The sequence below is a fragment of the Corticium candelabrum genome, chromosome 22 (genome assembly GCF_963422355.1).
Source record: "Corticium candelabrum chromosome 22, ooCorCand1.1, whole genome shotgun sequence".
Taxonomy (NCBI): domain Eukaryota; kingdom Metazoa; phylum Porifera; class Homoscleromorpha; order Homosclerophorida; family Plakinidae; genus Corticium; species Corticium candelabrum.
In genome coordinates this window covers 5,348,520-5,375,870 of record NC_085106.1, presented here as the reverse complement: position 1 = coordinate 5,375,870, position 27,351 = coordinate 5,348,520, and the positions used below count along the sequence as shown (strand labels likewise).

Below are 27,351 nucleotides of genomic sequence, written 5' to 3'. Positions count from 1 at the left end.
AGCGGACTGCCGTTATATCCCGGGTTATAACGGCATGCTCTTATTCTGAGGGAGTTTACACAGTTCTGCATGCAATTGCTTCCTCAGACATGCTAATAGTAGCATTGATAGCAATTCTTCATACATACCGGGGATCTCGTACGTACCTGGTCAATACCAGCATCCCCGTCTTATGACTATCGGCATGCCGTAAATTGTGAGGTAATACGGTAATCAAATTAGCTTGTGATATATGGAAGTCAAAAAGTGGAGGAGCTGGCTGAGTGGGACTTACATTGCCAGGTACTAATGAACTTTTACTTCAGTATAGAGTAGCAGCACTAACGTAGCAGTCTAAACAATTGTCAAATATCCTATGAGTTGTAACAGTGTTTCTTTGTCATAAATTAGCTTGCGTACTATTAATGTTATAGCATTGCCTGGTACTAATGAAACGTTACTTCTGTATATAGTATTAGAGTAGCAGCATTGACATAGCAGTCTAAGCAATTAATTCTCAAATATTCTATGAGTTGTAACAATGCATTTGTTTTTTCAATATGCACAGGAACAAGAATACAAAAATATTTATGTAATAAATAAAAACAAAGTAGGGATGGCCGTGTACTTTAAGTTAGTCCTTGAAGAAATAAGGGTCGAAACTTTCGCAGACAAGTACTCATACTTTACATCTGAAATCAATCTCCTGCAATTAATCCCTACTTCACTTGTGTTTGCTTTCAAGGTGGCTGCTTGGATAGAAGCGAAGTAGGGTGTAAAAGTATGAGTACTTGTCTGCGAAAGTTTTGACCCTTATTTCTTCAAGCACTAGCTTAAAGTATGCAGCCATCCCTACTTTGTTTTCTTATTTTCGGAAGTATAGGTGTCACCCATTCAGCCTGAGTACAGTGCAGGATATAACGGTCGGTCATCAGACATTTGTCCGACCAAATCATGGTCATGTTCAACCATACTTACCCAATGGTTGGCGCATCTGGCTAGGCAGCAAGGCCGGCCAGTTTGATCTCTAATGCAATGCGTGGTAGCATTATGTACGTGTCTTGTTCCAGTAATACAACTCGACTATACTTGCAACTCTCAACCCTTGGCATATTCTAAATGTGGCTTAATTAACTAACGCTACATAGGTGCAAGAAATACCTGTAACTAACCTGGATAACAAACGTTGCTCTATCCGAAAATCCGCTCTAGTTTCACCATCTGGTTGTCCTACTGTGTTTTTAGTATCATTAGAAATCGCACATTTTGCCATTTCATTTTGTTACAGTTCCATGATAGTACTACCTACTACAAGACACTAGAAAAAGACAATCGTCTATCAAAGACTAAGGGGTGAAGTACACATTATCTCGTTACTGAGCTCAAATGGGGCGTTGTATTTACTTTTTGATCTACATGGAGTAGGTGATAGTTATGATTGTGCACTAAAGACCATACAGGATAGACCACCTGATAGGCCAATTCTCACTGCTCACTTCTGAGTTCAAGGGGAGAGTAGCTATGCCTAATAGAGTACGCTACTACTTTTTCAGAGTTAATGATTCTGTGTCAGAGAAAATGAACCAAGTTGTGCACTACAAGAGTGGGACGCATGCTTTATTGAAGATCCTGATTACTCAGATTCTGAATTGTCTAAGTCGTAGTTTTAGTTCTGTTGCCTTTACTACTTTAGAACTCACTTTACAAGGCATTGTAAAACCATAGTAAGTATCTGCTTACAATTGCACTATTTTCTCATGTGTACTTTAGCAAGCTATTGGGTTCATGATCAGATACACTATCCTACTAACATATTCACCTAGTAAGATGCACTGTCTCTCTTTTCCTTCTTGCACTACACTGCCAAGTGCTCAGCTTTAGATGGTATTAACATTTTGTTCATACACTTAGGTACATGATGTGTACATGAAAGAAGCAACTGCAAAACACATGTACAAACGTTTTGTGCTTTGTCACACACATAATTTTTACCGTCACTTTTATGAAATATGCATTTATAGTTTATATTAATAAATATTTAGATTTATTAATAGGGGAAAAGACAAATTGATACTACATCTGCCACAGCTGCAAGCCAAAATTAGAATGTCCGATAACTTTTCATGGATGTCTGTCTAACCACGAATCCTTGTATCCTGCACTGGGGTGACAATGCTGTCAGATTCTTGTCGTTTCAGCTGATCCTCGACCCATTCTCGCAAAGCGTATGGTATGCTTCTGGCCTTGCAAAACCTGGGGCTAACTGCTGCAGCTACGGTTTTTGCTTCTGGTCCTTTATAAGTTCCCAGCCCCTGTTCAAGAAGATTCTTGTGTCTCCTCAATACTTGATCTATTCCAGTAGATGATATTTTGAAAATCTCTTTCCATTCCAGGTTGATTTCCTGCAACCAGTCTCATCCTAGTATACTGACACCTTCCCTTTTTACCACCAAGAGCGGTAGGGTAACCTCTTCATTTTCTTGACCTGATTTCAATTTGACTTCTAGCTCTTCCAACAGTGGGATCACCTCGTCTGTAGGTATGTAGCCTCGTTCGTGTCAGTTCAGAGCTGGTTTTCTTCCATTTGGCCATTGTTGTGGTACTGTAGGTCTTTTCCGAAATAAGGGTCACTGATGCCCCAGTATCCAACTCTATATCTAGTCATCGACCTTCCACCACTATCTGAACTGTGAGGGGTCTATTTCTTTGATCTCTTTGTCGTGTGATTCACATAATATGCTTCCTCTTTCTCTGATTCTGACTCCTTGGTTGCTGTCTTTCTCTACTTTCTGTGTATTGTGTAGTCTCTTTTTCATGGCGATCCTGCTTGCCTGTTTTTCTTTTCTCTTAAAGTAACACATCTTTGCAATGTGCCCTCTCCCCCAGCATGAGTGGCATTCACTGTCCTTGAAATGAAACTTTCCTGCCGAATGTCTGGTGCTGCCACATCTGTAACAGGGTGTCTTTCCCAACTTTCCAGATTCCCCCTTTCTCACTGTGACTTTATGGGCCACTTGTATTCTCGCCTCTCATAGTTTGGGGTACAGTGCTGTGAACTGCTTCCACGTTTTTTCTTGCGGTTTTCATGCCACGTGCAATATCCATTGCTTTCTGAAACATGAGTGCTGTGTCCATGAATAACCTTTGCTTCACACATTCATCTGCTATTCCAACCACAAGTTGGTCGCGCAGATGTTTGTCCAGCCTGTCCCCAAACTCAGTGTTCTGAAATCTCTCGTAACTTAGCGACAAACTTTGCCACTTCCTCACCTGGTTATGGTGAACGGGTGTTGAATAAGTATCGTTGTACCATCACTGTGGGTTTCGGGCTATTGTGCTTTGCCGCTTCTCATAAAGTGGTTTTTTTGGGGGTGCTACAAGGCTACAAATCAGATGGCATGTTGCCTTTCCGCAAGAATTTAGCAATATTGCATGCTTGCTGTGTACATCTTCATATGCAATTCTGTTTGCGACGAATAACTGTCCTAATCTCTCCTGGTAGACTCCCCATTCTGGACAACACCTCGTACTCTTCAAAGTTACGGACTGGTAGGATTATTCAAGAGAAATCCGATCTCGCTTGCAGAGGCACTTACTGCCTTTCCTCTTCCGGGTTTGGTTCTTGTTCAGCCATAATCCCGTCCTCGTCGCCAGAAAAGTAGTACTGTAAATCAACAAAATTTTGTCAGAGTTTAGATGAAGTACAAATTGTACGCGACATGAGTCACTGTCAGGCGTCACAGAGTGACCAGAAGTTGTACTCAACGACTGCTACACTACGACATCCAGCTCACGGCAGGGTCACTCGCCTTCCTTCCTCGTGCACACGTCAACATGTGATACAGTAGACATTTGATATAACGACACCTCTTGGGGCTCATAAAACATGTCACTAAATCCGAAGTTGTGGAACCTTCAGTATATACATTTACAGTGCAGACTGTCTTGAGAAGGGTAATTTTCAGTTGCGTTTGTTGAACGTAGCCACTTTTTTGGTGTAGAACATCAACACGAAATCAGCAGAAAATCAAAACCACAGTACCACACCGCCTAAGTATCTGCTAAGCGCCTAAGCATGTGCCCTAGCAGTATCTCACCAGTTGTCCACGTGCGGACATGCAAAACCACACGTAAATATCTGCTAAAGCATGTGTCATATCTCACCTGTACCAGGTGTCCGTCTGTCTGTCATGAGGGACACGTGATGATTATTAGTACTATGGGAAGTGTCACTAAAAACCGAGACCGACAAAAATTAGTAAGTATTTAACTTTAGTAAACCTGAGATCACTTATGAAAGTTGGATGCTTACAAAATTTTGTTGAGTTACAGTATATTTACCACTCTGCTTTGCTACGTGTACAACATACTGTGTAGTCCGTCTACGTCACCCCGAAGATCTCGGATTGCCCTTTGGCCAATGCAGGAGTTTAGCAATTGGAAGAAACTACATGTATTGTGAATTATTCTCTAATTTTCTGTTGCTCTTGCAGCTATGTTTGAGCTAGCTTTTGGAAAACCATTTGATAACCTCGTGAGTTATGCTTCTGAATAATCGTAGCACATGCAGTTTACATGCTACCTTTGCAATGCAGTACTCATGCTAAATTGTTTAGTTCCACTGAGGTTTAGTTAAGATATTTGGCAGAATGAGAATGTCAAATGGTTGCAGTTTTATGCATTTTGTTTGAATTGAATGGAGTAGTTTGAGGAGAGCCTCATGTATTGTTGGATCATTTTTGGCCATTTTGGGGTGCAGGGAATTTGAACTTTGTCGGTGAATGAAATGATATTTAATGCACTGTGATTGAAGTTTATGTTTGTTAAACGTTGTTTGATTGGAAAGACTTAACAATCTGATTGTTATGTACAGAATTGGACGCTGGGAGACTGAGATTGTCTCATTAGAAGAATCACTAGAGAATGTACCACCTGTTGAAGACATCAATGTGAGTGTTTAATTAGGATTCTGGTATACGGAATTTTTTATTGTTCGTTTTTTATTAGGAGCAGCTAGAGACAGTAGTATCTGACTTGAGGAAAGTGTCAAGTAATCTGAATAGAATAATGACAGAACGAGAACGAATACGAAGTGATGAGGAGTCGGTAAAAAGGCAGCTTGATAGTAAGATGGCTCTTGTTTGTTGCATTTTTGTACATATGGGCAAAGAGGGAATTACTGTTTAGACAGGTCTGTTGTAGTGTATAGTTACTGTAAATCCACAAATTTTCATACACGACTATTTTCATACGTTTGACAAGAAGACGTTTCGTACGCATCTTATTTTGTCTGCAGGTTTTAACGGACAATTTTAGTGCACTCTAGTACTGTAACTGTTTCATTATACATGGGTCAGCATACGTGGTTTATGAGTTCTAAGCTAAAGCAAGTGGTATCCATGCTTGGCTCACGACCAAAGATAAAAAACTACTACCACTACTAACGAAATCGCGAGTAGCAGCATCTGGATTGAGATTACTCGGCAGCTAATCGCAGAAAGAGTGGACAATATCACGCCTACGACTACAAAACAAAACTAGGGGGACCACTACTCGAGTCGCTGAAGAATGTGGACTCACGAGGACACGCGCTCGTCTGCAAAAATTGTTGAATCACAGGATCACAAAAATCAACAGTTCAATCTGTCCGCTATGGATATTGATGAGTACTACATAGTATTGAACCAACGACCTGAGGAAATGGTAAAACTAGCAGAATAAGGTCATGGCAGATGACTTATTTTACTTGCATGCCTTGAGAGACAGCAGCTGCGTAGTCAACCGAACGGTAGTGTTGGGGTGTGCATTAGGTCTATTTCGAAAGAGCAAACTGTCACTGCTGTGATAACACTGCCTGGTTTATCTTCTGTTGATGCCATTGCTAAGTGTCTGTCAGAGTACTTTCAGAAACAGTTTGAGTTGAGTGACATCATAACACTGCAAACTGGACATGTTGTACATGGAAAGTTTCATTTTGGTCTTCTTTCGTTGTAAACCAGTGTATTGTTCAGTTGGATCTTGTATTGTATCATCAACATCGCTGGTGGTGATTTGTAATAACAGTTTCTCGTCCAAGAAAAAAATTAGTATGCATTTTAATTTAGTACATTTAGAAGTTGTACAAACAATACGAAAATGAATGCATACAAAAATTTGCGGATTTACAGTTTGTCTCTTAGTAATGCATAATGCTGGTGTTCTGAAATTTGACATGTATTTCCGGAACTAGGTGTAATTGTTTGTTATCAATAAACTAGCTGAATGGCCCATTCTCTGCACGGGCAGATAAGATTATTAGTTGTTAGTTAATTAATTTAATGTTGTATGCAAATTTTGTTTTTGCATGGGTATCCTGTTCTGAAAGTTTATTGTGAAGTGTGTGTGTGTGTGTGTGTGTGTGTGTGTGTGTGTGTGTGTGTGTGTGTGTGTGTGTGTGTGTGTGTGTGTGTGTGTGTGTGTGTGTGTGTGTGTGTGTGTGTGTGTGTGTGTGTGTGTGTGTGTGTGTGTGTGTGTGTGTGTGTGTGTGTGTGTGTGTGTGTGTGTGTGTGTGTGTGTGTTCTAAAGAATTAGCAACCTGACAGAATTCTTATACATGTTAGTCGTTGGGTGAACTCCCAGAGAAATGCTTCCTGTAGAGATCCCGTTCTTTGCCCGTTTTGTTGAAATTATTGATTGTTAGTCAATACCCCGTCGAAGACAAATGGAAATGTGACCGAGTGTCTTGTTCCGATGTTTTTGCTCTGTTCTGAAGAATTGGCAGCCAGACAGAATTCTCATGCAGTTGTTCGTTCAAAGTTATATCTCATGCAACTACATCCCATTCTGAGAGAAATTAGCAGCGAGTTTTCTGTTCAGAGAATTATATACCTGGACAGCAGAAACTTGCAAGTCACCTGCAGTCTCATACTCGCCCGTGTGTATTGTAATCACACGTCTCGTCTTGTAGCCATGCGTTTTGACAGTCTCGTTAGACGTTGTCACTTTGAAGACGTTGCTGCCCCTGCAGGAAACAGGCTTACCAAACTTGGCAGCTATTTGATGAGCTTCCATGGGCAAAACAAAGGTAAGCATATTTTTAGACCCGGATATACTAAAAATATCTTGCGTTTTCAACATTGCCGGCAATGAACAACACTCTCTATGCGTACTGTGTGAGGTCAGGAATGGTCAGTTTAATTAAACCTGGCAGACATTCAATATGCCGATCCAGATAAATGATAAATTTGCGTGCAACTGGAGGCAGATTCGATCGGCAAGATATTGCGTAGTCCCAAGAGAACTTCGGAAGATGACAACAGCCTCAAACATGTTTAGGCCGTAATGGAGACGGGCTCCTAGTCAGCATGTTTCTAACGTATGCACTGACAACATTACTTTTCGGAACTCTATCTCTGCTCTGGGTCGACATAGTTTGAGGTTTAAGAGAAGCAAAATCAAAGCTCAGATAACCCAGTTTGATGGGGCTGCTAGATAGCATTGTGACGTAACAATGGCATGTGATCAACAATGAATGATGAAAGTAACCACACTTATGAGAAAACAAACTACCTTAGGAAATAAAGCCCACGTAGTTTAACTTTCTTTAAATTGAGCCTATCGGGCGTTCAGTCTCTTTCCTGAATGACAAACTCCATAAGGGTAGTTCTACAGCACTATGTTGTTCTATGTTGCATCCCAAGAGGGGACTGAAGCTGGAGGCCGACCCCACCCTGCCTATGTTCTTACCCATTCCGAGTTATGCCTGTACCCCAAATTTTAGCTTCGTGGGTGATCCGGTCTAGTCGGCTATCAAACTTATACATGTACTAGATACATAGTTCTTCTTTCGTACAGGCAAGATACTGTAGTGTTCTTACGGAAGAGACACAGTCTGAGCGTGTGTGGACACGTCACGTGCAATCTTTGTTGAGGTCTTGGATGTGCTGAATGAATTCGAATCTTGCTCTTCCTGCTTTTCGATAGAATTGACACACTCTCTGTGTAGCACTTGCTGCAGAAAACGTGTAGGTTGGTGCAAAATCAGAATTTGGAGAGAAATGAAAGCACTAGAAGAGTGAGTTCTGTTGGCAAAAATATTTGATTGCTCGAAGTTTTGCGAAGGACAACGACATGTACAGTCTACACATGGCTGGTGTGGGCGTGTGTTTGAATAAACTGGAATGTGTAGTGTTTGCATCATCGAGAAATTTTACGCGAGGGTCGACTCTTCAAGATGGGACCCGATGCATAATCTTATTTCTTGAAAGCATTCCTTTTTTTTGCCTGCCGAGTGTGCAAGCTAATTTCGGTTGCAAACGGAGAAAAGATGTGGCCACGTATCTCGAATACACACACACACACACACACACACACACACACACACACACACACACACAGACAGACAGACAGACAGACAGACAGACAATTTGAGCTTCATTAAGCTACGAGGGTAAAAGAGGACACCACAATGAGTGGTGGACTGCTTCGCGAGAAGCTCACTCTAAACGGGCTGAATTGACTTTCGGTATGTCTGTTATCTATGTATGTTTGTAAGCATGTGTCACGCTCGGGGATTTGTCAAGCCAATCAGCAGTCATTTTGGGACGCCAAAAGTAGGTGACGTAACAATAGCATATTGGCGTGAATCAGTCTCAGAATTTTGTTGAGCCGATCAGCAGTCCTTTGGGACACCAACAATGGGTGACGTAACAATTCTGCGCATTATGACAGAAAAACCGAAATGTTATATCCATAGTAAAAACATTAATTAAACCGTCGTCAAACTGAGACACGTAAAGTAAAGTTCAGGCGAGAGTTGTATGCATCTGTTACTTTCTTACAGAAGAATAGCAAAACAAACAAATTCATCATTCTTCAAGAAGCCAAGCGAAGGTCCCTTGGGATCATGCATGGACCGTTGCGCACAACCAACTTATCATTCGCGATCTTCAAGAGGGCAATATGTTTTAGCTGTTAGTAGTACTGATGATGAATGATTGGCAGCATCTTGCGGTCACTACGTGTCGCTTCACAGTGTTTCTAGGAGACGTACGAGATCAATCTTTATCTAGCTAGCTACGACAAATTATCATTGGAATGAATGATGCTAGCAATGTACGGCTCAACGAAAGCATGATAATCTCGTCTTCCTCAATAGTTAACTGCAAGTAATGCAAGAGCGCTACAGAATAGAGAAATAACGTGGGTAACTAGTCTGCTCCGTGCAAGAATATATTTACAGGTGTAAGTAGGACTGATGAATGATCGACGTCGTCTAGCAAGAAATATTCGTAGGAAAATTTGCGCTGCGTGCTTTCTTCTGGATCCGGGCGCTACACATACATGTTGCTTCACAGTATTTTCCGTGCACATACATCGATCTCTAGCTACAATGTATTAATTTTAATGGACTGAAAGATGATAGCAACGGCTCGACGAAAGCATGATAATCGTGTCCACCTCCAGTGATGGAAGCAAGAGTGCTATGTATGCAGAATTGAGAAATAACGTGGATAACAAGCCCACTGTGTGCAAGAGATGCAGCTGTCACGCATGTGCATGTACTGAATTCGAAGTGTAGTGTGGGATGTTGATGATATTTAGTTAATTATCATTAATCACATTGATGCAGCCCTGTGTTTTCAAAGAATTATACATTCTAGCAACAAGCTAATGATTAATTAATGATAATGACAATAAATAGACAAAACTTAATAAAATTTACATTAATATTCACAATAAATACACCACAAAAAATGGCAAATGGATAAGGAGCTGCCGTTAAACGGTAATGCTCCCAGCCAGCTTGCTGGGCTCCTGTGCACTAAGCAGGAGCTATAGGCCATGCTTAGCAATCTCCTGGAGCCTGGTCAGATGCTCACAGCAGCATCGACTGCAACGCCAACTGTGGTGTGGGCACTCGATGTCCCACCCGGACCCCAGTGGCTTATGGACTTTGTTGCAGTCGGAGGCCTTTGCCATCCCAGTCAAAGACTAGGTACTCATTTATACTCCTGAGTTGAGAGAGGCAATTGTGTGTAAGTTTCTTGCCATGGAGATTATGCCATAGCTCGCCATCACTGTGACTTGACCCTGCAACCCTGCAAGGTCCCAGATGTAATTACTCCATAGGATGACTCTCTAACCAACTGAGCTATTGCACCACACACACACACACACACACACACACACACACACACACACACACACACACACACACACACACACACATACACACACACACACAAACACACACACACACACACACACACACACACACACACACATGCAAATATATACGTTTGTAGATCTGAAGCGAGTAGAACACTTCTTCATTTACTAGTATATCTAGATAATATGGACCAAAGCCAGAAATCATTATTGAATCCTTCCAACCCATGCACTAAATGTAAAATGTAGGGAATGTGGGTTGGAAGGATTCACTAATGATGTTTGGCTTTAGTTCATATTATCTAGATTTTGTTTCTATTATATAATCCCTACATCTATTTTTCGTTTCACAAAAAAGATTTTAAAATTCTAGTTTGGTAAGTTTTAGGAATGCAATAGCACAACCTACTCTATTAAACAAAGATCCTATAATCTAACGAAAATATGCATTTCCTAAATCATACTTGGTACATGTATATTGATATCAATCGGTCATTGTATTTCAGTTGCAATAATACCATAATTCACTCCTCAAACAGGTCATCCCCATTGACTGAAAGGTATAATACTTGCTGTGCACAATATTCAGCAGTAGTCAAACAGACAAAGCCAAAAATTTTCACATATGGGATATACGTTGCAAATGTTGGGTTCCTGTATATATTGTTATTTGTACATAACTTACTTGTCATTTTTGCTCCTGTGTGTGGCGTAGATCGCAAAAAGATTCGGACTAGGCCTGACAATCGCAAGCATGATCGAATTACACAGTTTTGGTGATGAAATCTTTCATTAACATTTTGCATAGTTGCTTGTCCATTGTCTCTGGTTGCCATGGACAATCAATCACAATACTGCTTCGTGATTGGCCTGAACTGTGCAATAGTGTTGATGGCAGTCGTTGGATCAAATCTGCTTGAAAGAACACTCAGTTCAAGTCTTGTTTTCCCAAGTTTCACTGCCGTACCTAGCGTACAGAAAGAGATATCTGTGGAGAAGAAGAAGAAAGAAAGAAGAAGATGCACAAAATTGGTGCATGGGCCTCCAAGGCTAGCAACTATTTGTTAGGTTGTTAGATGATTAGTGATCAAAACAAAATAGGATATCGTACGCAACGTCCAAACAGTTCATTCCCTTGATTTTGAGAAATTTTAGTCTTTCTTTACTATTTTTCTAGGCGTGCCAAAAAAGGATGACCACGATCCCACAACGCTCCTTAACTGGGGCAATCCCTACATACAGGGTACTCTGTGATACAACACCCTCAATTTTAGTGGTATAGATACAGACAGTATGCTTCTTTTGGACAGCAATGAGCATGCTGTCATCGCATGAAGAGTTACTTCAATGTAATGTTTATTAACCCAAGGCAGAGCCTCTGGTTACAGGAGTAGGTCTTGTCGACGACTAGACAGATGTTGTCATGACTGTTGTGCCACAAGCCAAGAACTGTTATTGTAGCAGAAGTCATAAACTGTTCTACTAAATTTAGCTTGCACGCAGTGTGGAAAATAACGGTAGAACGTAGTGCAATGTCCCACCAAATGTGTTGTTTGTCCGACCGAATACTGCAACAGTGCTGGGACGTGTTTGAACAAAACATCCTTCGGTACTCATATATGATGTAGTGTAAACCTTGTCTCTTAGCACGTGATGGCCTTGCCAATGGTGTAACTGTTAATTTCATGAACTTAGGTGCCTTCTAGCATGCTTTATCCAGAGAAAACCTCAGCTGCCTTTAACGTCATTTCTCTCTCGGAAGTTGTTTGTAAAACATTACATGCAAAATGGCTGCAGTAGGGGAGGCACTTAGTTATACATGTAACACCATACAAGAATGTCCTACCAAGGCTCAGTTTGTCTGAGCCAAAGTAATTCCCTATTTTCCACACTGGCACATGCACACAACAGATTGACAGTTTTGACAAGTGCATATGATTTGCATGCACATGCACACCAGGTATTTAAACAATTTGTGTTAGTAGTTAGCAGTTGAGTCTTCAGATTCCGTTCAGGTCTACGTATCTGTATTTCGAGACTGTTAGACACTTAGCTGTCGAGTCATCAGTTCTGTTTCTCTCAGAGAATTAATAGTTCTCCTTTTGTTTGTGTTGTTTGTGGACAGATGTGGGCAATATACCCATATGGTTGTATGCGCTAAGTTGTCACGAGAACTGATGTCTAAACAAAAGCAGGTGCTTCATTGTTTTGCAGACTCAATCCAAAGTAGTTGCATGGATATGTCGACTTGTGTTGTGCTTGTCGTAGCCTATTTCTTCGTATAGATACAGTGCTGATTTGTAAATATGTGACCGGATCTAGTAGGCAGTGTCTTATCCTATAAGAAACAGCAATCGGTAATGAATACAGCCAAATGGTGTTTGAATAGCGTCGGACCAGCGTGAAATTTAGCGAGTATAGTTCAGGTACATTGTTTCCGGTCATGTGATCTCGACGTGTATTCACGTGCATTAGTCCACCACGTAAGGCAAAGATGCCTAGCGTCGAGGCTAAATAGCAACAACTGCATGTTCTGTAATTTAAAGCTAGCAGCCAAGGGTTTAGCACTTAGTGCTGCTTCAGTTAGGGTAGTATTTAAGCCACTTTTAGAATATTCGTGGTTCAAGCATTGCTGCAGATGACTAACAACTCAATCACTTCTACTTGTATCATCTCAAAATTTTGAGTTTATCAATTAACTTACAACATATTTCATACTTGCCATCTAACTTCAGGATGTGAGGCTTACTCAAGTACAGTACTGTATTCAAGTATTGAGTGTACACAGCGTTTGCAATGCAAAAATACAAAACATAAGTCCTGAGTTAATTGTACATGCAAAGATGGTATTGTCAGTGTCTCGTGTTTGTTTGCAATAGATTATAAGCGGCAAATTCAGCGACTTGAAGATACTCGAAATCAAAGAGAAGAAGAAATGAGAAAGTGCAGTCAACACACGTATGATGCTTTGCAGTGGCTCCGTGCAAATCAATATAGATTCAAAGAGATGGTGATAGAACCAACAATGCTTGTGGTAAGCTTCGAGACGAGGTGTTGGCCGCGCATTTTACTATTTTTTACTGTTGCAAGGTAACTGTTAAGGATCCAGCAAAAGCAAAGTTTGTAGAAGCTGCAATCCCATTCAGAGATATGACATCGTTTGTCTGCCAGAATACTGAGGATCTTCATCTCTTTGTACAAGAGGTTATAACACATGTTAATTGGTCATTTAGTACATCAGTGCTGCCACATGTTCATGTCAAAACTTGGTAGGTCTTATGAGACCATCATTTTTGCCATCACTGTATACTACATACTGGCATTAAATTTTGGTCAGTGCTCTAAGTTACTTCTACTTACAATAAATACTTAGAAATTAGTCAAGTTTTGACTTACAACTCTGATGCAAGTTCTGGTAATTATTAGACAAAAGGTTTCTGTTTTGATCTCTAATTGCTCTAGAGACTTTTGCATCCGTTGCACTTTATTATACTTTTAGTTAGCGTGATATTAGTAGCTTTGTTCCCCGAAAAATTAACATTTGTTGAAAGCCCTTTAGGTAAGTGTTACAGACGCTTTATCTGAAATTGTAATTACTCTAGCCTAATTATATACTATCAACGACACTTTGAGACATGCAGCGGTTTGCATTATTATTGTGTTTCTCTTATTTATGATTGTCAGTACACTCAGCCTATGAGCATTGTTTTCTTAGTAGGTCTTTATTGATACATATTGGGAAATTAGTCCTTGTGGCAACTTTGATATGGCATGACATGGTTTTCTTTTAAAGACACGTGAAAGGCAAGGATTGAAAATAAATGCTGTTCAACCTCCAGCTGAAGATTTATCTGACTTTAAGCCAAAGAAGAAGCTTATTGATTTGAAGTATGAGTGACTGTGTGTGAAAGTTTCTTTAATTTGTGGTCTGGGTTTATGTCTATGTGTACCATAAGATGTGCAGAGATGTATGTTGTTTGTTTATGTCACTAACTTGACATTTTTGTGATTTAAGTCTTGAATTTGTGAAGAGATGTTGATTACTGACGATGGGTCTATTAGAGATGATTAGTATACAGATGATCTGTGTTTTACTTGCCTAATGATGTGTAACTGGTAAAATTAGTAACTTGAAAGCATAATCAGTACTTAGTCAAATCTACAGATATTCAGCGTCAGTAGTTTGGGCACACTGTGTGCAGCTGTCTAAAGAATACATGCTTACACAATTGCTATTAAACTGGCAATATTCATCAAAGTGACTCTTGTATTTCTCGGTGAATGTTGATGAGATGCGAAAAAGTATAGGTTATCTATGATTAGCATGCTATATGGCTTTTACCAATGTGGGGTTATCGCCCGAGATGGAAACAGGGGGCTATAACCCCGCTCCAAGTGCGGGTAACAGTCATATAGCACACTAATCATACGATATATTATTTATACCATGTTCACGTGACGTATAAGTATAAGTGAGTAGGAAAATACCCGGAAGTAACTTATTACACTATGCAATAGGTCATATACCACCTCAAGACGTGCTCAAGACTGGTCGCACATCACACAACCATGTTATAAGGTGCTAGTTGTTACAGGAAATATGTAATGGACAGGAAAGCACAAGGTGGTCAGCATTTGGTAAAATAAGCATGGTTGTTTAAAGGGGAAGTCCAACAAAATACACTTGTTGATAAGATAACGGAGTGACTTATACTAATCGATTTGTCTTCGTAAGGTCTACTTGTAAAAGTTAAGTTCATTTTTGTTGGACTTCTCCTTTAACAGTTGTTTATAGCATGTGTAGTGTAATTTATTGCAAGGTAGCAAACAAATATACATTTTCTTCAAGATTCAGAGCTTTGTAGTTGTCAATAATATGAGATGAGCTGTTGGCAATTGCACAACTCTGCTGCAACACAACTTGTTCTATAATTTAGTATCTAGTTTGTGGGTTTTTACTATACTGCATATGTTTATTTAGGAAATTTGGGTTTCAATCATATTTGATTGATCTCATAGAAGCTCCCAATGCTGTGCTTCGTTATCTGTGCAAGACTTGCTATATACACGACACTCCACTTGGAAACGATCAAACAGATATGAATGTCAGTTGTGTGAGTAAATCTGTTGTGGCCATGCAGAGGTGCACAGTGCAATATTGCTAATTAGCTTTGTATTGTTCATGAAGGTTGCTGACCAATCGGGTCTAATTCGATTTTTTACTCCTACTTCATCGGTATTTTTTCGCATTTGTTGTTGATTACTTTATTGAAGGACTTTTGTGTGTCAGTGTTCTGTGAAACAGTCAAAGTACGGCTTACATGACAAGTCAACTAGAATCAGCAGAGTGAGGTTTGTGATGAGCTGCTGGTATTTTTGGGATGTGTACAGTGGCACTGAGCTACAATACGCATGCTGTTTGGCCACATTTTTTGTATCTTTCATATTACTTTAGCAGCTTAAGTTAATTCATTTGAATGACAAAACTATGCATATGAACTGAAGTTTATGACTGAATTGTTCTCTGACAATAGATCAAGTGTGATTTGATTCAGTCATTGACCTATCAAAAGAGTGCAGCTGAATTATTGTGATCAATTTTAGTGCGTTCATACTTTGACAAATTGTATTGCACAAGCTTTTTAGACTCGAGTTGTGGTTCCAATATGCCAAGCTTTTATCTTGCTAATCTGGCAGGTTGTGGTCAATACCAGTTGCAATTGATGATTGATAAATTCAAATAGTAGTGTTGTATCATCACTGTCTGAATGTCATTACGTCTTTTAGAAGTGCTCGATTCCTCGATGTTCAAATGGACATGGAACGACATCGTGAATTACTGCAGCAATGTCAAGTTGGTCTTTGTGTATTATATTGTTAATTTTTGTTGACTAGCTAGGCAATGTTGCATATGCAGGGTTGCCACACTTTGTCAGAAACAATACTGTACATTGGTCGTCTGTGTTTATAGACATTCCCATTAATAAGACTATTCTTTCTTTCCTAAGCCTACTTGATCACAGTTAACTCAACAAAAAGTGCCATGATAATGATGATGATGTAACATCCATGTCATCTAAATTAATCAAATGAGTGCTAGTTTATCAAAGTTTGTCCAGTCACTATAAAGTTATACTCTACACTCCTGATAATATTTCATAGGTGATACTGATGATCATCTACACATACCACATGTAAGGTGTGCAATATTACTATCTACCTATAATCAACACAACAGAATGCTTTAATCCACATAGTTTAGCAGATTTGGTATTTCCAAGTTCGCTGCAATTGTGCACTATTAAATTTGCATAGGACAGCTTATGTATTTCATAGGAGTGGCAGCCCTGCATGCTTAGGCTTGAAAATGTAGTTGTATGTATTGGTAGTGGAACAGGCAGGAAGGTGTGTGTGTGCACGCGCGCGCGCGTGGTGCTGTAGCTCAATTGGTTAGAGAGTGCATTTGGAAAATAAAAACATCCGGGACCTTGCAGGGTTGCAGATTCAAGTCACAGTGATGGTGAGCTATGGCATAATTTCCTTAAGCAAGAAACTTACACGCACAATTGCTTCTCTCGACTCAGGAGTATAAAATGAGTATCTGGTCATTGACTTGAGTGGACATGACCGCTTCCTTGGCAGTAACATCATGCAGCAGACGGGTACTTGTGGACCTTGTCCAAGAGCTGCGTCATTGTCAGTGACACACCTGGATGACTCTGGCCAAGCTCCAGATGGATTGTAGCACTGGCCCTTAGCTTCCACGTACTGCATGGAGGCCCTGTCTCTAGAGGCAGGGGAGCTATCTCAGCAAGTGACCTTACGACGTTGAATGACATGAAGGGCTTACATTTGTTGTGTGTGTGTGTGTGTGTGTGTGTGTGTGTGTGTGTGTGTGTGTGTGTGTGTGTGTTGTTTTGTGTTGTGTAGACTTAACCATCTTGGTTTTGAAAGCTGAGTTATTCTGAACACCCACATGGGTGCATGGCTCATGTTGGGGCACTGCTCCAACTGTACAGTACCACGTTGTGCTATTTGGAAGGCCATAGTGCAGGAACCAAGGATTACTATGAGAAGGTTGCACTACACGAGCGGTAGAGGCTATGCCAACCAACTTCTTTCTCTTCGATTATTGATGTAGAGAGCACGAGAATATCACCATTCGCTCTATGATTGTTTATTGATTTAAGAAAGGCATATGATTCGGTCAACCACAATGCTCTGGCACATCCTTCATTATTCATATCGCTTGCTTCCCAAGTTGCTGGCCATTATTCGTGCCCTACACAAGAATTCCAGTACTGCAGTAAAGGCTAATGGGAAGGTGTCGGACAAGTTCCTTGTCACCAATGGTGTCTGGCAAGACTGTTTGTTGGCACCTACCTTATCCAATCTCTACTTTTGACACTGCCATTCACATGGCTCTGGACGAGCACAGATTACAAGGAAAGGGCATCAAGATAGTCTTAATTCATGATGCGGATCTTTTCAGAAACAGAACACCTTGAGATACGAATCTCTGGTGACTGACCTGGAGTATGCAGGCGATATAGCTCTTCTCTCTGACAATTGGTTTGATCTCACCACAATGCTGGATTCCCTATGTAACTGCTGTAAGAAACTGAGTCTCGCTATTAGCTGCAAAAAGACCATAACTTTAGCAGTGCTACCATCTGAGTTCCCACGCAGTTAAGCTCCTGTACCCTGGTGTCAGGAGATGATGAGCGTATTAAAGTGGTCTCTCATTTCCAGTACTTGGGCAGCATTGTTCAAAATTGTGAATTGCACACAGAAATTAATTCCAGAATCTGTAAAGCCTCACATGCCTTCCAGTCACTCTCTTGGATCTTGTTGTATCGACGTAAGATCAACACCAGCACCAAGGTTTGTCTTTTGAACAGTGTGATCCTTCTAACCTTGCTGTATGGTCTCGAGTGCACTGTCCTCCTTGAGCATTATGTTTGTCGTTTTGAGTCCTTTTTGATTCATTGCCTTCGAATTATAGGGATCTCGGTCAGGGAGCAGAAGCGTCATACAACGATAGGCAAGATGGCCAAACAGCAAGGGATCTCATCGATTCTCCTACAACGTCACCTTCGTTTTCTTGGACATCTCTTAAGGATGTCCATTGATTGCTTACTGAAGCATCTTCTTGTGTCTGTTCCTGTTGGTTGCGAGTGCGCTGTTGGTGGACAGAAGCATCATTAGAAATGATGTTGTGTCTGGTGACCTCAAACAATGTAACTTGTTGGAATCTTGGAGAGAGAAAGTTGAAGAGTGCAACTCTTGGTGCTCCATCATCAAACGTAGCGCAGAGCATTTCAACAAGGAAGCAGAAGACAGAGAGAAGAACTTCAGAGATGACAGAAAACGACAGCGAGAACGATTTGTAAAAACCACGAGTCTTCTGCACTGTACCCACCCTGGCTGCTCATTTCAGGCATTTAAAGGGGAACTCGTACGCAAGAACTTGCTCTTGAAAAAATCGCCTTGCTTTCAAGAAGTTGAGCTGTACCCTAGTTGCTAGCCAAAGCGACTCTGTAAGGAGAAATCGCATTTCGAATGCTCCCAGACAAAGAAGGTGTGCGAGCCATGACGTCACTGGAGGACGACCTGGATTGTTTGTATTGGAAAAATCTCAATTAGGGTGACGCGACTTTCTACATCAAATCGCTTGATTGGAGACAACACTTGAGCATTCATCTTCACTGTGAGGTAGGTGTACTTTCATGAGATGTAAACGCTGAAGTCATTTGTTATGACTTCTCATGCCCGTAGGTCTGGAACTTCAAGGAAACACGGCATCAACTTTTGCTTTGACGTGTACTGCTGTAAAGACTAGAACAGGCAGGAAACTATAACACTAGTACATCTGTCTTAATCCTAACCCTAACCCCCCTTCCCCACTAGCTCTGTTTAAAATCTCCCTCAAAGCAGTTCGACTGAAATGATCTAACCATACTCAGGAATGTGGTCCGAATGCCTCTCTTTTTAGCCTTAAAGCAGAATACACTCTCTCAACCGTGTTCGATCGAATGGAGATGTAAACAGACTTCTTTCTCCGTCACCAGCACATTTACGACAAACTTACAAGTCATCGGCATACTAATGAACCTTATATATCTTAAATTGAAGTTAGGAATTTTCAGATCGGCTAGAAGAGTCGTAAACTAGAAGAACACAGCGAAGCGGAAATTGATGCCATGTTTCCTCGAAGTTCCAGACCTACGGGCATGAAGTTGTGACGAATGCTTCCAACAGTTTCCTCTCATTGTTATGAAGCTGCACCTACCTCGCAGTGAAGATGAATGCTCTTGTGTGGTGTCGCTTTAATCAAGATTTTCCAATACAGAATGATCTAAGTCATTGTCTGGGATCATTTGAAACGCGATTACTCCATTACGGAGTTGTTTTGGCTAGCGATTATGGTGCCTTTGAACTTCTCAAAAGCAAGGTTATTTTCAAGAGCATCTTGTTGTTTGCATGCGAGTTCCCCTCTAATAAAGCACGTTTGATTAGTCACTAACCTTGTCATTCTACCACCTCAAGGGTTCCCTGTCAGTTTTGTCATCAGGCTTTCAAACAGCAAGGTCTTTATAGTCACCAGCGTTTTTGTCGAGACGGACCTTGAGCAAGTGTAGACTTGACGTTTTTGGCCTGCATCTCCTGTGCATGGATAGAATGGATGGTGTGTTGTGTGTGTTGTGTTCACATACAGTGTATATGTGCATGCACGGAAGTTTCTTGTAAGTCAGTGCCATAATCACTGTCACAAATGATCAGTTGTCTATTTTATTAGATTGATCGTTTGTGTGTGTAATCAGGAATTGAGACAAGAGAGTCAGCAACATGGTGACAGAGATCGAAAGTTGCAAGTTGATGAGGAGGGATTAAGAAAGCAAGAAAGTGATCTAAGGCAGCAAAAGGTTGTTGCCGTCGTTGCCTCTAGGCAAGAAATACTATCACTCACGTTGTGTTACAGAAAGACTTGTCAACCAAGAAAGGATTGAAAAAGAAAGTGGAAATGGACATACAAACAAGAAGAAAACGGTGAAATTTAATTAATGTTTGTAATTATTTTATGTTTATCATTGGCACTACTATTGTATTTAATTAAGAATTGAGGAATCCAACACTCAGGATGCAATTGACTTAAAGAGAGAGGAACTAAAGATGAGACAGTCAATGCGAAAGGTCGGGTAAATGAATGTTTAATGTGTGTGGGTTGTACATCGTGTCAATTTTATTTTGTACAGATAAATGAGAAACGAGTACAGTTGGCTGCCTTGTTGCAAGGAATCATGGAGGTAGATGTTCTATATTTGCTGTTTTTATTTATCATGGAATGTTTTGACAGGACTGTCGTGATGTGGTTTTGAAACGCATTCGATTGGCTTTTCGCCATGCTCAATTAGCCAATGAAAGTGAAATGCTGCAAGCTGCCCAAAGAGATGCTATTTCAACATTGAAAGATGCCGAGGTTAGAATGTAGAAATTTGTTGTTACAGTATACTAACTTCCATGTGGCAATCAATGCTTCTAAGCTCTCACGCAGCATGCTGTGTGAAGCTAAAATGTCTTGATTGCCTCATTTATACCACAGCAATGAGTCTGTACAACTTTATATATTTATTTACATTTCTAGTTTAGCAAGCACTAAACGTAATACATTTTATTAGCAAATTTGTTATGGGTTTATATAACTGATTTGAATTAATTAATTGAAGAACTTCGCATCTTTACTTGCCAAATTAATGTTTCTGTCATCAGTTTCTATCAGCACATAAGGATGTGTCTAATGTTGGGATATTAATTTTCACTTTAAACTGCTGAGAATAAGTAAAGTTTGTGTAAGGATTTATGCTGCCACTCTTAGTTTTATGTATCTTACGTAAGAACAGCACTTCTCAGTCATAAGAATTACATGTATGTTGGGTGTTTCTGCAAATTCACCTGTAAATATTCTTATAGAGCCAGAAATAACAAATCTAAACTTTGTGGAATGCTGGTGTGGGTGGGTGGGTGGTCTCACTTAGCCAGCCCCTTCCCTTTTGACATCCAGCAAGGAAGGGTCTAGTACAGTTGCTTTGATGTTGTTGTGTTGTCAGTTTACTGCTAAACGGTGAATACTGCTGTGAGCTAAGTGGTCGTTTATAATAGGCAGGTGACCTTGGTGAATTACTGATGGGAACGATGTACAGTTCCAGAGCTCGCCAGGTCTTGTTAAGTTTTTGGTTCTGTTCTACATAACGTCACCTCTGATCAAACTACAGTATTTCTCGCCCAATTATCCGGTTGGGGCAACCAGTTATCCGACTCAGTCAATCAATTATCTGGTTGGGGCAACCAATTATCCGCTTCAGACAACCAATTATCCGGTTGGGGCAACCAACTATCCGATGTTGCTCTGCCAAGCTGTACACTTCACGAATGAAACTCTCACCAGGGTTCAAAAAATGTGTTTGAATCTGGTCGCCAGTTTGGCCACCTAGAGGAACGGTTGGTTGCCAAACTTTCACTAGTTTCTAAGTCAGAGATTCCAGAAGTAAACAAGTCATTAATATCACTGTTGAGACCCTTTCCCAGATTATCATGGTTGACATTAAATTAAGACCTAACTAGGAATTTGCAGTAACATTGGATGAAAATTTGCTAGTAAACACCTCAATCTACAGTGTGGTACTTGGGGTTCTTTTTATGTAATAGTATGAGTATTCATATTTTATAGAAACTTTCCACTAGTTGTATAGCTACAACCAAACAAAATATGTGGTTTGTCATCACATCCACATCCTGGCTATCCATCATATCAATAAGACATGAGCATTCTTTGAGCGTTTTTTAATTAACTTCTCTATATGACTCAGTGCCACTACTGATTTGCTGAGAACAGGACATCTGGTAACTCTCGAGGGAAAACCCTACACCCCACGTGGTTTCCTATGGCTAGCTGTGTTAGTCTCTGAAACGCCGTGGCTTCATTCAACACCTAGATTTCACATGCAGAAACTTTTGTCTGAACAACCTTTCTTAGTAGCACTAGGAGACGTATGAGCTTCTGGACGTACACCTTGGTCTAATTCTTTTGATAGAAAGACACTCAGGCAGCTTACTGGGGAAAAGCTGTTTGTTTTGCCACTTCCTACGCCCACCGTTTGCAAGCGTCTGCATAATAGTGTTTATTTGTCTCAATTCAAGATGGTCAGGTTCTTTGAACAGCATAGAAAAGGATCTAAATAGGCAGTTGCCGTCACCTTCAACTACGATTGGCTGCGAATTTCATGTTTCATTCGGAAGAAGCTGCTGCACAACGGCGTCTCGTCGATGATAGAGCTGTTGACTTGGATTTGTTGGTGTAGCCTATGAAGGATAGGAGTGACCACAATTGTTTGAAAAATTATACGCGTCTGCGGGTCTTTAGTTGGATTTGTCTGGAGCTGATGGCACAGACCAATCAGATCGGTACAGTCACTAGAGTCCATAAAATGATGGTGTACCAGAGAATAGCAATGACTTGCAATAGATTGCTAGGTGATATGTTGTTACACGATATGTACGAAGGTGCTAAGTAGGCGGCATACGTTGCAGGGTGCCACTAAATGGTAGAAGTAGAAAGCGGAACGCAAAACATCTGCTGAGCAGGTAGTTCGCATTCAAGAGCCGCTGCCACAGAAGACTAGAAACTACCAATATTTCTAGTTGCCAAATTGACGACCACATTGTTCGTTTAGTCGCCAGCCATCTAGAAGTGGTCGTCATATGGCGACTTGGCGACCGGATTTTTTGAACCCTGCTCACCTTGCATCGCTGGTTAGTTGTTCAGTGCTTCGGGTCTCAGTCAAACCTCTCTCTGATGCAGATTGATAGCATTGTGGGAAACGCTATGACAATTAAGCTACTACACATGTGAATGTGAGGATCCAGCTGCAGCGCGCCGTAACTGAACAGCTCTGCTGTCTCTTTTCGCATCAGTCTCATTGACTTGAGAGAAAAGACCACTGCACTACCGACACTCTCAGCTTCGTGCCCTCATCCAATTCTGAGTGAAACAAATTCACAATCGCCTAGTGATCGACCTGGAGAGTTTAGAGCTACCTACACTGTAGACGTAACGTGTACTTTGTCAACGTGTGTTTGAGTAGCGTGGTTGTTAATTCTGCTGAGTCCTGCAGTACATATTCTCTCTAATTTTGCTTGCATGTGCAGCTTTATGGTGAGTACATGTTAGCTAGAAAGTGCGTTGAGGCCTAGAGCACCTGCTAAGTCCTTTAGTGCGTCAGGACACAAATCTAGCAGAAGTTGCCGTCTTGCTGTGACAAGAGTCTGACCCTCGCTGCACTGCAACTGCGCCATGTCTCTGTGTGGTCATCCGCGCTGGTGGGCGATAATTAATTACCAGACAATTACTGATGGTTTTTCCTCCGCGATTAATTACTAGCAAAAACAAGAATTACCCTATTTACTGGTGCAGCAGTAGGCGACAACATCCGTCAGTATGCGCTATTATTCCTCTAACCAGGGCTTCCATATCTCTACACTGCTCATAATTAAAACCATGAGTTGGATAATTGGTTGCCCCAACCGGATAATTGGGCGGGAAATACTGTAGTAAGCGTTCTGGCAAAGGAAGCACCACCAGAGCAGAAAAATCCTGTTGTTTTATTCCAACTGGCCCCGCTTTGGTGGCGTTTTCTTTTGCCAGAAGCCTTACCAGCTTGGTCAAAGGTGACATTCTTATGGAGAACTGGACCAAAAACAAGACATGGCGAGCTCTGGAATTGTACAGTGTTCCCATCAGTAATTAGCCAAGGTCATCTGACTATTATAAATAACTATCTTGCTCACTGTAGTATTTATTGTTTATTGGTGAAGCGGCAACATGGTAACATCAAAGGAACTGTACCAGACCCTTTCTCGTTGTCCGGATGTCGAAAAGGGGAGGTGTGGGTGTGGGTGTGTTATTGTGTTATCTTCTTGCACAGTAGAATTTAATGACACAAAAGACTTCTACATGTAGAAAGTGAAACTGTCCTGGATTTGTAAGATAGAGCTTCGTTCTTGAGCTTTGGATGATTTCTCAGTTTGCATATGTTAGTGTAGGTGTACCTAATTGTGGACACTCCTTGCTAATTTGAGTTACAAAGCCCTTTTCTCTGGTAGCCTGCAACGAAGAGACTGGGAACATGTCAAGTGACTGATGTATGCACCAATGTCTAAGATTCGTAACGATACCTGTACAACTAGAATCGCACAACGTCAACTCGCACTACCAAACGTACGGGCTAACGTCTGTAAACAACCCGGACGTGGCGCAGTGTGTATCCTACTTTGTGGACATTTTTTCTCCACCACAGAAAGTGACTGGGTCTGAGTGACAGCTGGACTAGATACTTGAATGGTTGCCTTACAAGCTGGTATTTGGGTCGCAATCAAAACCATGTGCTGTGGTGTTATCACCTCTGTAAATTGGTGTCGTGCTTTTCAAATTTTGCAGAAATCGAGTGTTCTGTTTCCGACAAAATGGAGGGGACGATCAATCATGTTTAAATGAACGTCTGAACTGTAAACTGTGGTTCTAGCATCATTCTATGTAGTTTAGGAGCTGATTATTGATATCAGACAAGGTAGTTTGACCTTTCACCCATCTTTTTGAGCTTGTAAGTAGCAGTGAAAGCAGCTAGATTGTAAGTGGATTACTGATGTCTAGATCTAGTGTGAGTGAAGATATTCAGATGTTTACTGGACTGGAATTGCATGTTTGCTTCATGAACATGACGCGCTTCTGTAGCACGTTACAGTCAACGTAATTACGCTCAAAACTTTACCAAGGTACTCGATAATTGCTTAACCAATGTCAGAGAACTTTCATGATCCAGCAAAAGATTGATTCATATACCACGAATTTGTGGACGTGATGGTAGGTGCTAACAGTTTCTCAGGTGAATTGTGGTGATACATCACAGAACATGGTTTGATCGTGGCCCAAAATCTCAGCTTGTGAGGCAACCATTCAGGTATCTAGTCCAGCCCTTACTCAGACAGTCGCTTTCTGTGGCGGAGAAAAATGTCCACAATGAGGATATATTCCGTGTTCTGGTTGTTTACAGAAATTAGCCTGTATATTTCTAGTAGACTAGCTGACATTTGTGCGTACATCTGACATGTTTCCCTGATTCTTCGTTGTAGGCTACCAGAGAAAACAGCTTGTAACTCAAATTACCGTGGAGTCCACAATACCTTTGTAGTGTGTATTTACCACGGTGGATTTTAACGACAAAATTGGGCCTTGTGTAATAAATGATGGTTTCTTGGATTTAGAAGTGATGTTATCATCTATGGATTTATGAGATAAAGCTTAGTGTTATGGGTGATTTTTTGGTGTGCGTGCGCAGTAGAAGTCTGGTATTTTAGCTGCTTCGTGTGTTTGTCATACTGAACATTCATTGCACACTGATGCATTGGCACCCCAGTGCTCTCATTATTTCAGTAATGAGCCAGAAGAAACAGAACCCATTAAAGGGCCACTGACACGAAAACATTAAAAATTGTTTAAATTTCTATATGATGATCCCAGTTCTAAAGGTGTACATACGGGGAAATATTTTAGATTTTAAAAGCAAGGTTTCTATAACAAAACTTACTGTAATGTGCTTCCGGTTCATCGCATCCGGTTTTAAGGAGCAGATTCGGGGCGTGTACATATGACATAAAGTGAGAACGGGATGTCGCGTTAGTGCAAGTAAAATAGGTAACGCGCAAAACTCGAGCGTGTGCTACAGTTAGAATGGTTAGACAATGTGTGGCAGCTGCGTGCTATAGTAAGGTGAAAGAAGGTGTGAGGCTCTTGTCTCCAAAGAGCCCGAACAAAGACGAAAGTGGGCGGAACGAGTCAGACAAACAAAAAATTGCTGGGAAGTCCCAAGAGATTCTTCCGTCTTGTGTAGTCGTTATTTTGAAGCAGACTGCTTTGAAGATGAGCCAGGATTGTGCGAGAAATTTGGTTTAGGCTACTGGACGCTGAAATTGAGACGAATACCGTGCATACTGATTGAGCCAATGCGAGGGCTGAGCAGTTGGAAAAACCAAGAAAGAAAAGATTGACATACGAAAAACGTGAAAGAAAGAGTAGGTTGTATTTGGACTTTACAGAAGTGTAGATATAGTGATGAATTATATTTATTAGAACTATGAGCCACTGAACAATTTCTATGGTGGGTGTTACTCTAACACAATCTTCTAATGCTGACAGAATGCATGACAGCCAGTTTACACCATCTTGCTAATTGATGGTAAGAAGTATATCTGTATAGCTTCTGCACAGCACAGAAATCCATTGGTGAATAGAAGTCAGCATTATTGGTAGAATTGTTTCTCGTGAATTGGAGGATGATCAGTTTTATGCAATGCCATAGTTCTGCTGTATATACACAGTCTGCAGAACCCACACATCTAAGCAGACGCCAGAGAATCCTGGGTGTTCAGTGATGCAATTTTGTCAAATTATTTCCAAGTATGTCCTGCATGGCAACACCCACAATGACCAGAGAGGCAACCACAACTACGTGTAGTTGTACACCCAAACAAAATTCCAGTACACGACTTGTAATATCAGCCTAAACTGTTTAATACCACGAAAATCAAATAGTCGTTGTTTTGCTTGTTTTAGGATGCTACCAGTGATGGCGTCTCACTAGCGACAGGCTCAAAGTTAGACAGCTCCACCTATTCTGCGGCTTTATTTTTGTTGTCTTCCAAGCCTTTCTCCAGATCACCAGTATCTACTTCATACGATACTGCAGGTTCTACGCACACAGATCGTTTCAAACGGTCATGCAATGACGATTCTGGAGGCTGACGTAACTGTAAACAATGTTGTTTTGCTCGCTAACGATCGGACTTCATGAAGAGTGATCGCGCATAGCTTTCTGAGATCGCCACTGTCTTCATCACTAGAGTTGCTTGCTTTGTCGCGTTCACTGCCTGAGCTAGTCATCAAAACGTTTTGCGTTAATGTGACATCGTTCTCATTTTTATGTCATACAGTACCGGCAATAAGTAACCTAACATTTTTATCGTATGCGTATCGTATCGTATCGTATTGCGTATCGTATCGCGTATCGTATCGTATTGCGTATCATATATCGTACCATCTGGTATCTTATCTTAATTGTATCATATATCATATTGCGTATCGTATATCCTATGGATGGTATCTTATCTTAA

General features: G+C 40.8%; 1 protein-coding gene across 1 annotated transcript; it reads left to right on the top strand.

The window, feature by feature from the left end:
- The first annotated feature begins 595 nt into the window (after nt 1–595).
- LOC134197066 (structural maintenance of chromosomes protein 5-like) lies at nt 596–27,031 on the top strand. Its single transcript, XM_062666308.1, has 17 exons — nt 596–747; nt 1,553–1,639; nt 4,853–4,928; nt 4,987–5,104; nt 13,008–13,162; nt 13,219–13,332; nt 13,922–14,016; nt 15,110–15,242; nt 15,317–15,364; nt 15,419–15,480; nt 15,916–15,982; nt 19,953–20,054; nt 20,111–20,178; nt 20,247–20,322; nt 20,385–20,435; nt 20,486–20,608; nt 26,795–27,031. Exons 1-17 carry the CDS (start codon nt 596–598, stop codon nt 26,981–26,983), a joined length of 1,716 nt encoding a protein of 571 aa, XP_062522292.1. The 3' UTR covers nt 26,984–27,031.
- The last annotated feature ends 320 nt before the right edge of the window (nt 27,032–27,351 follow it).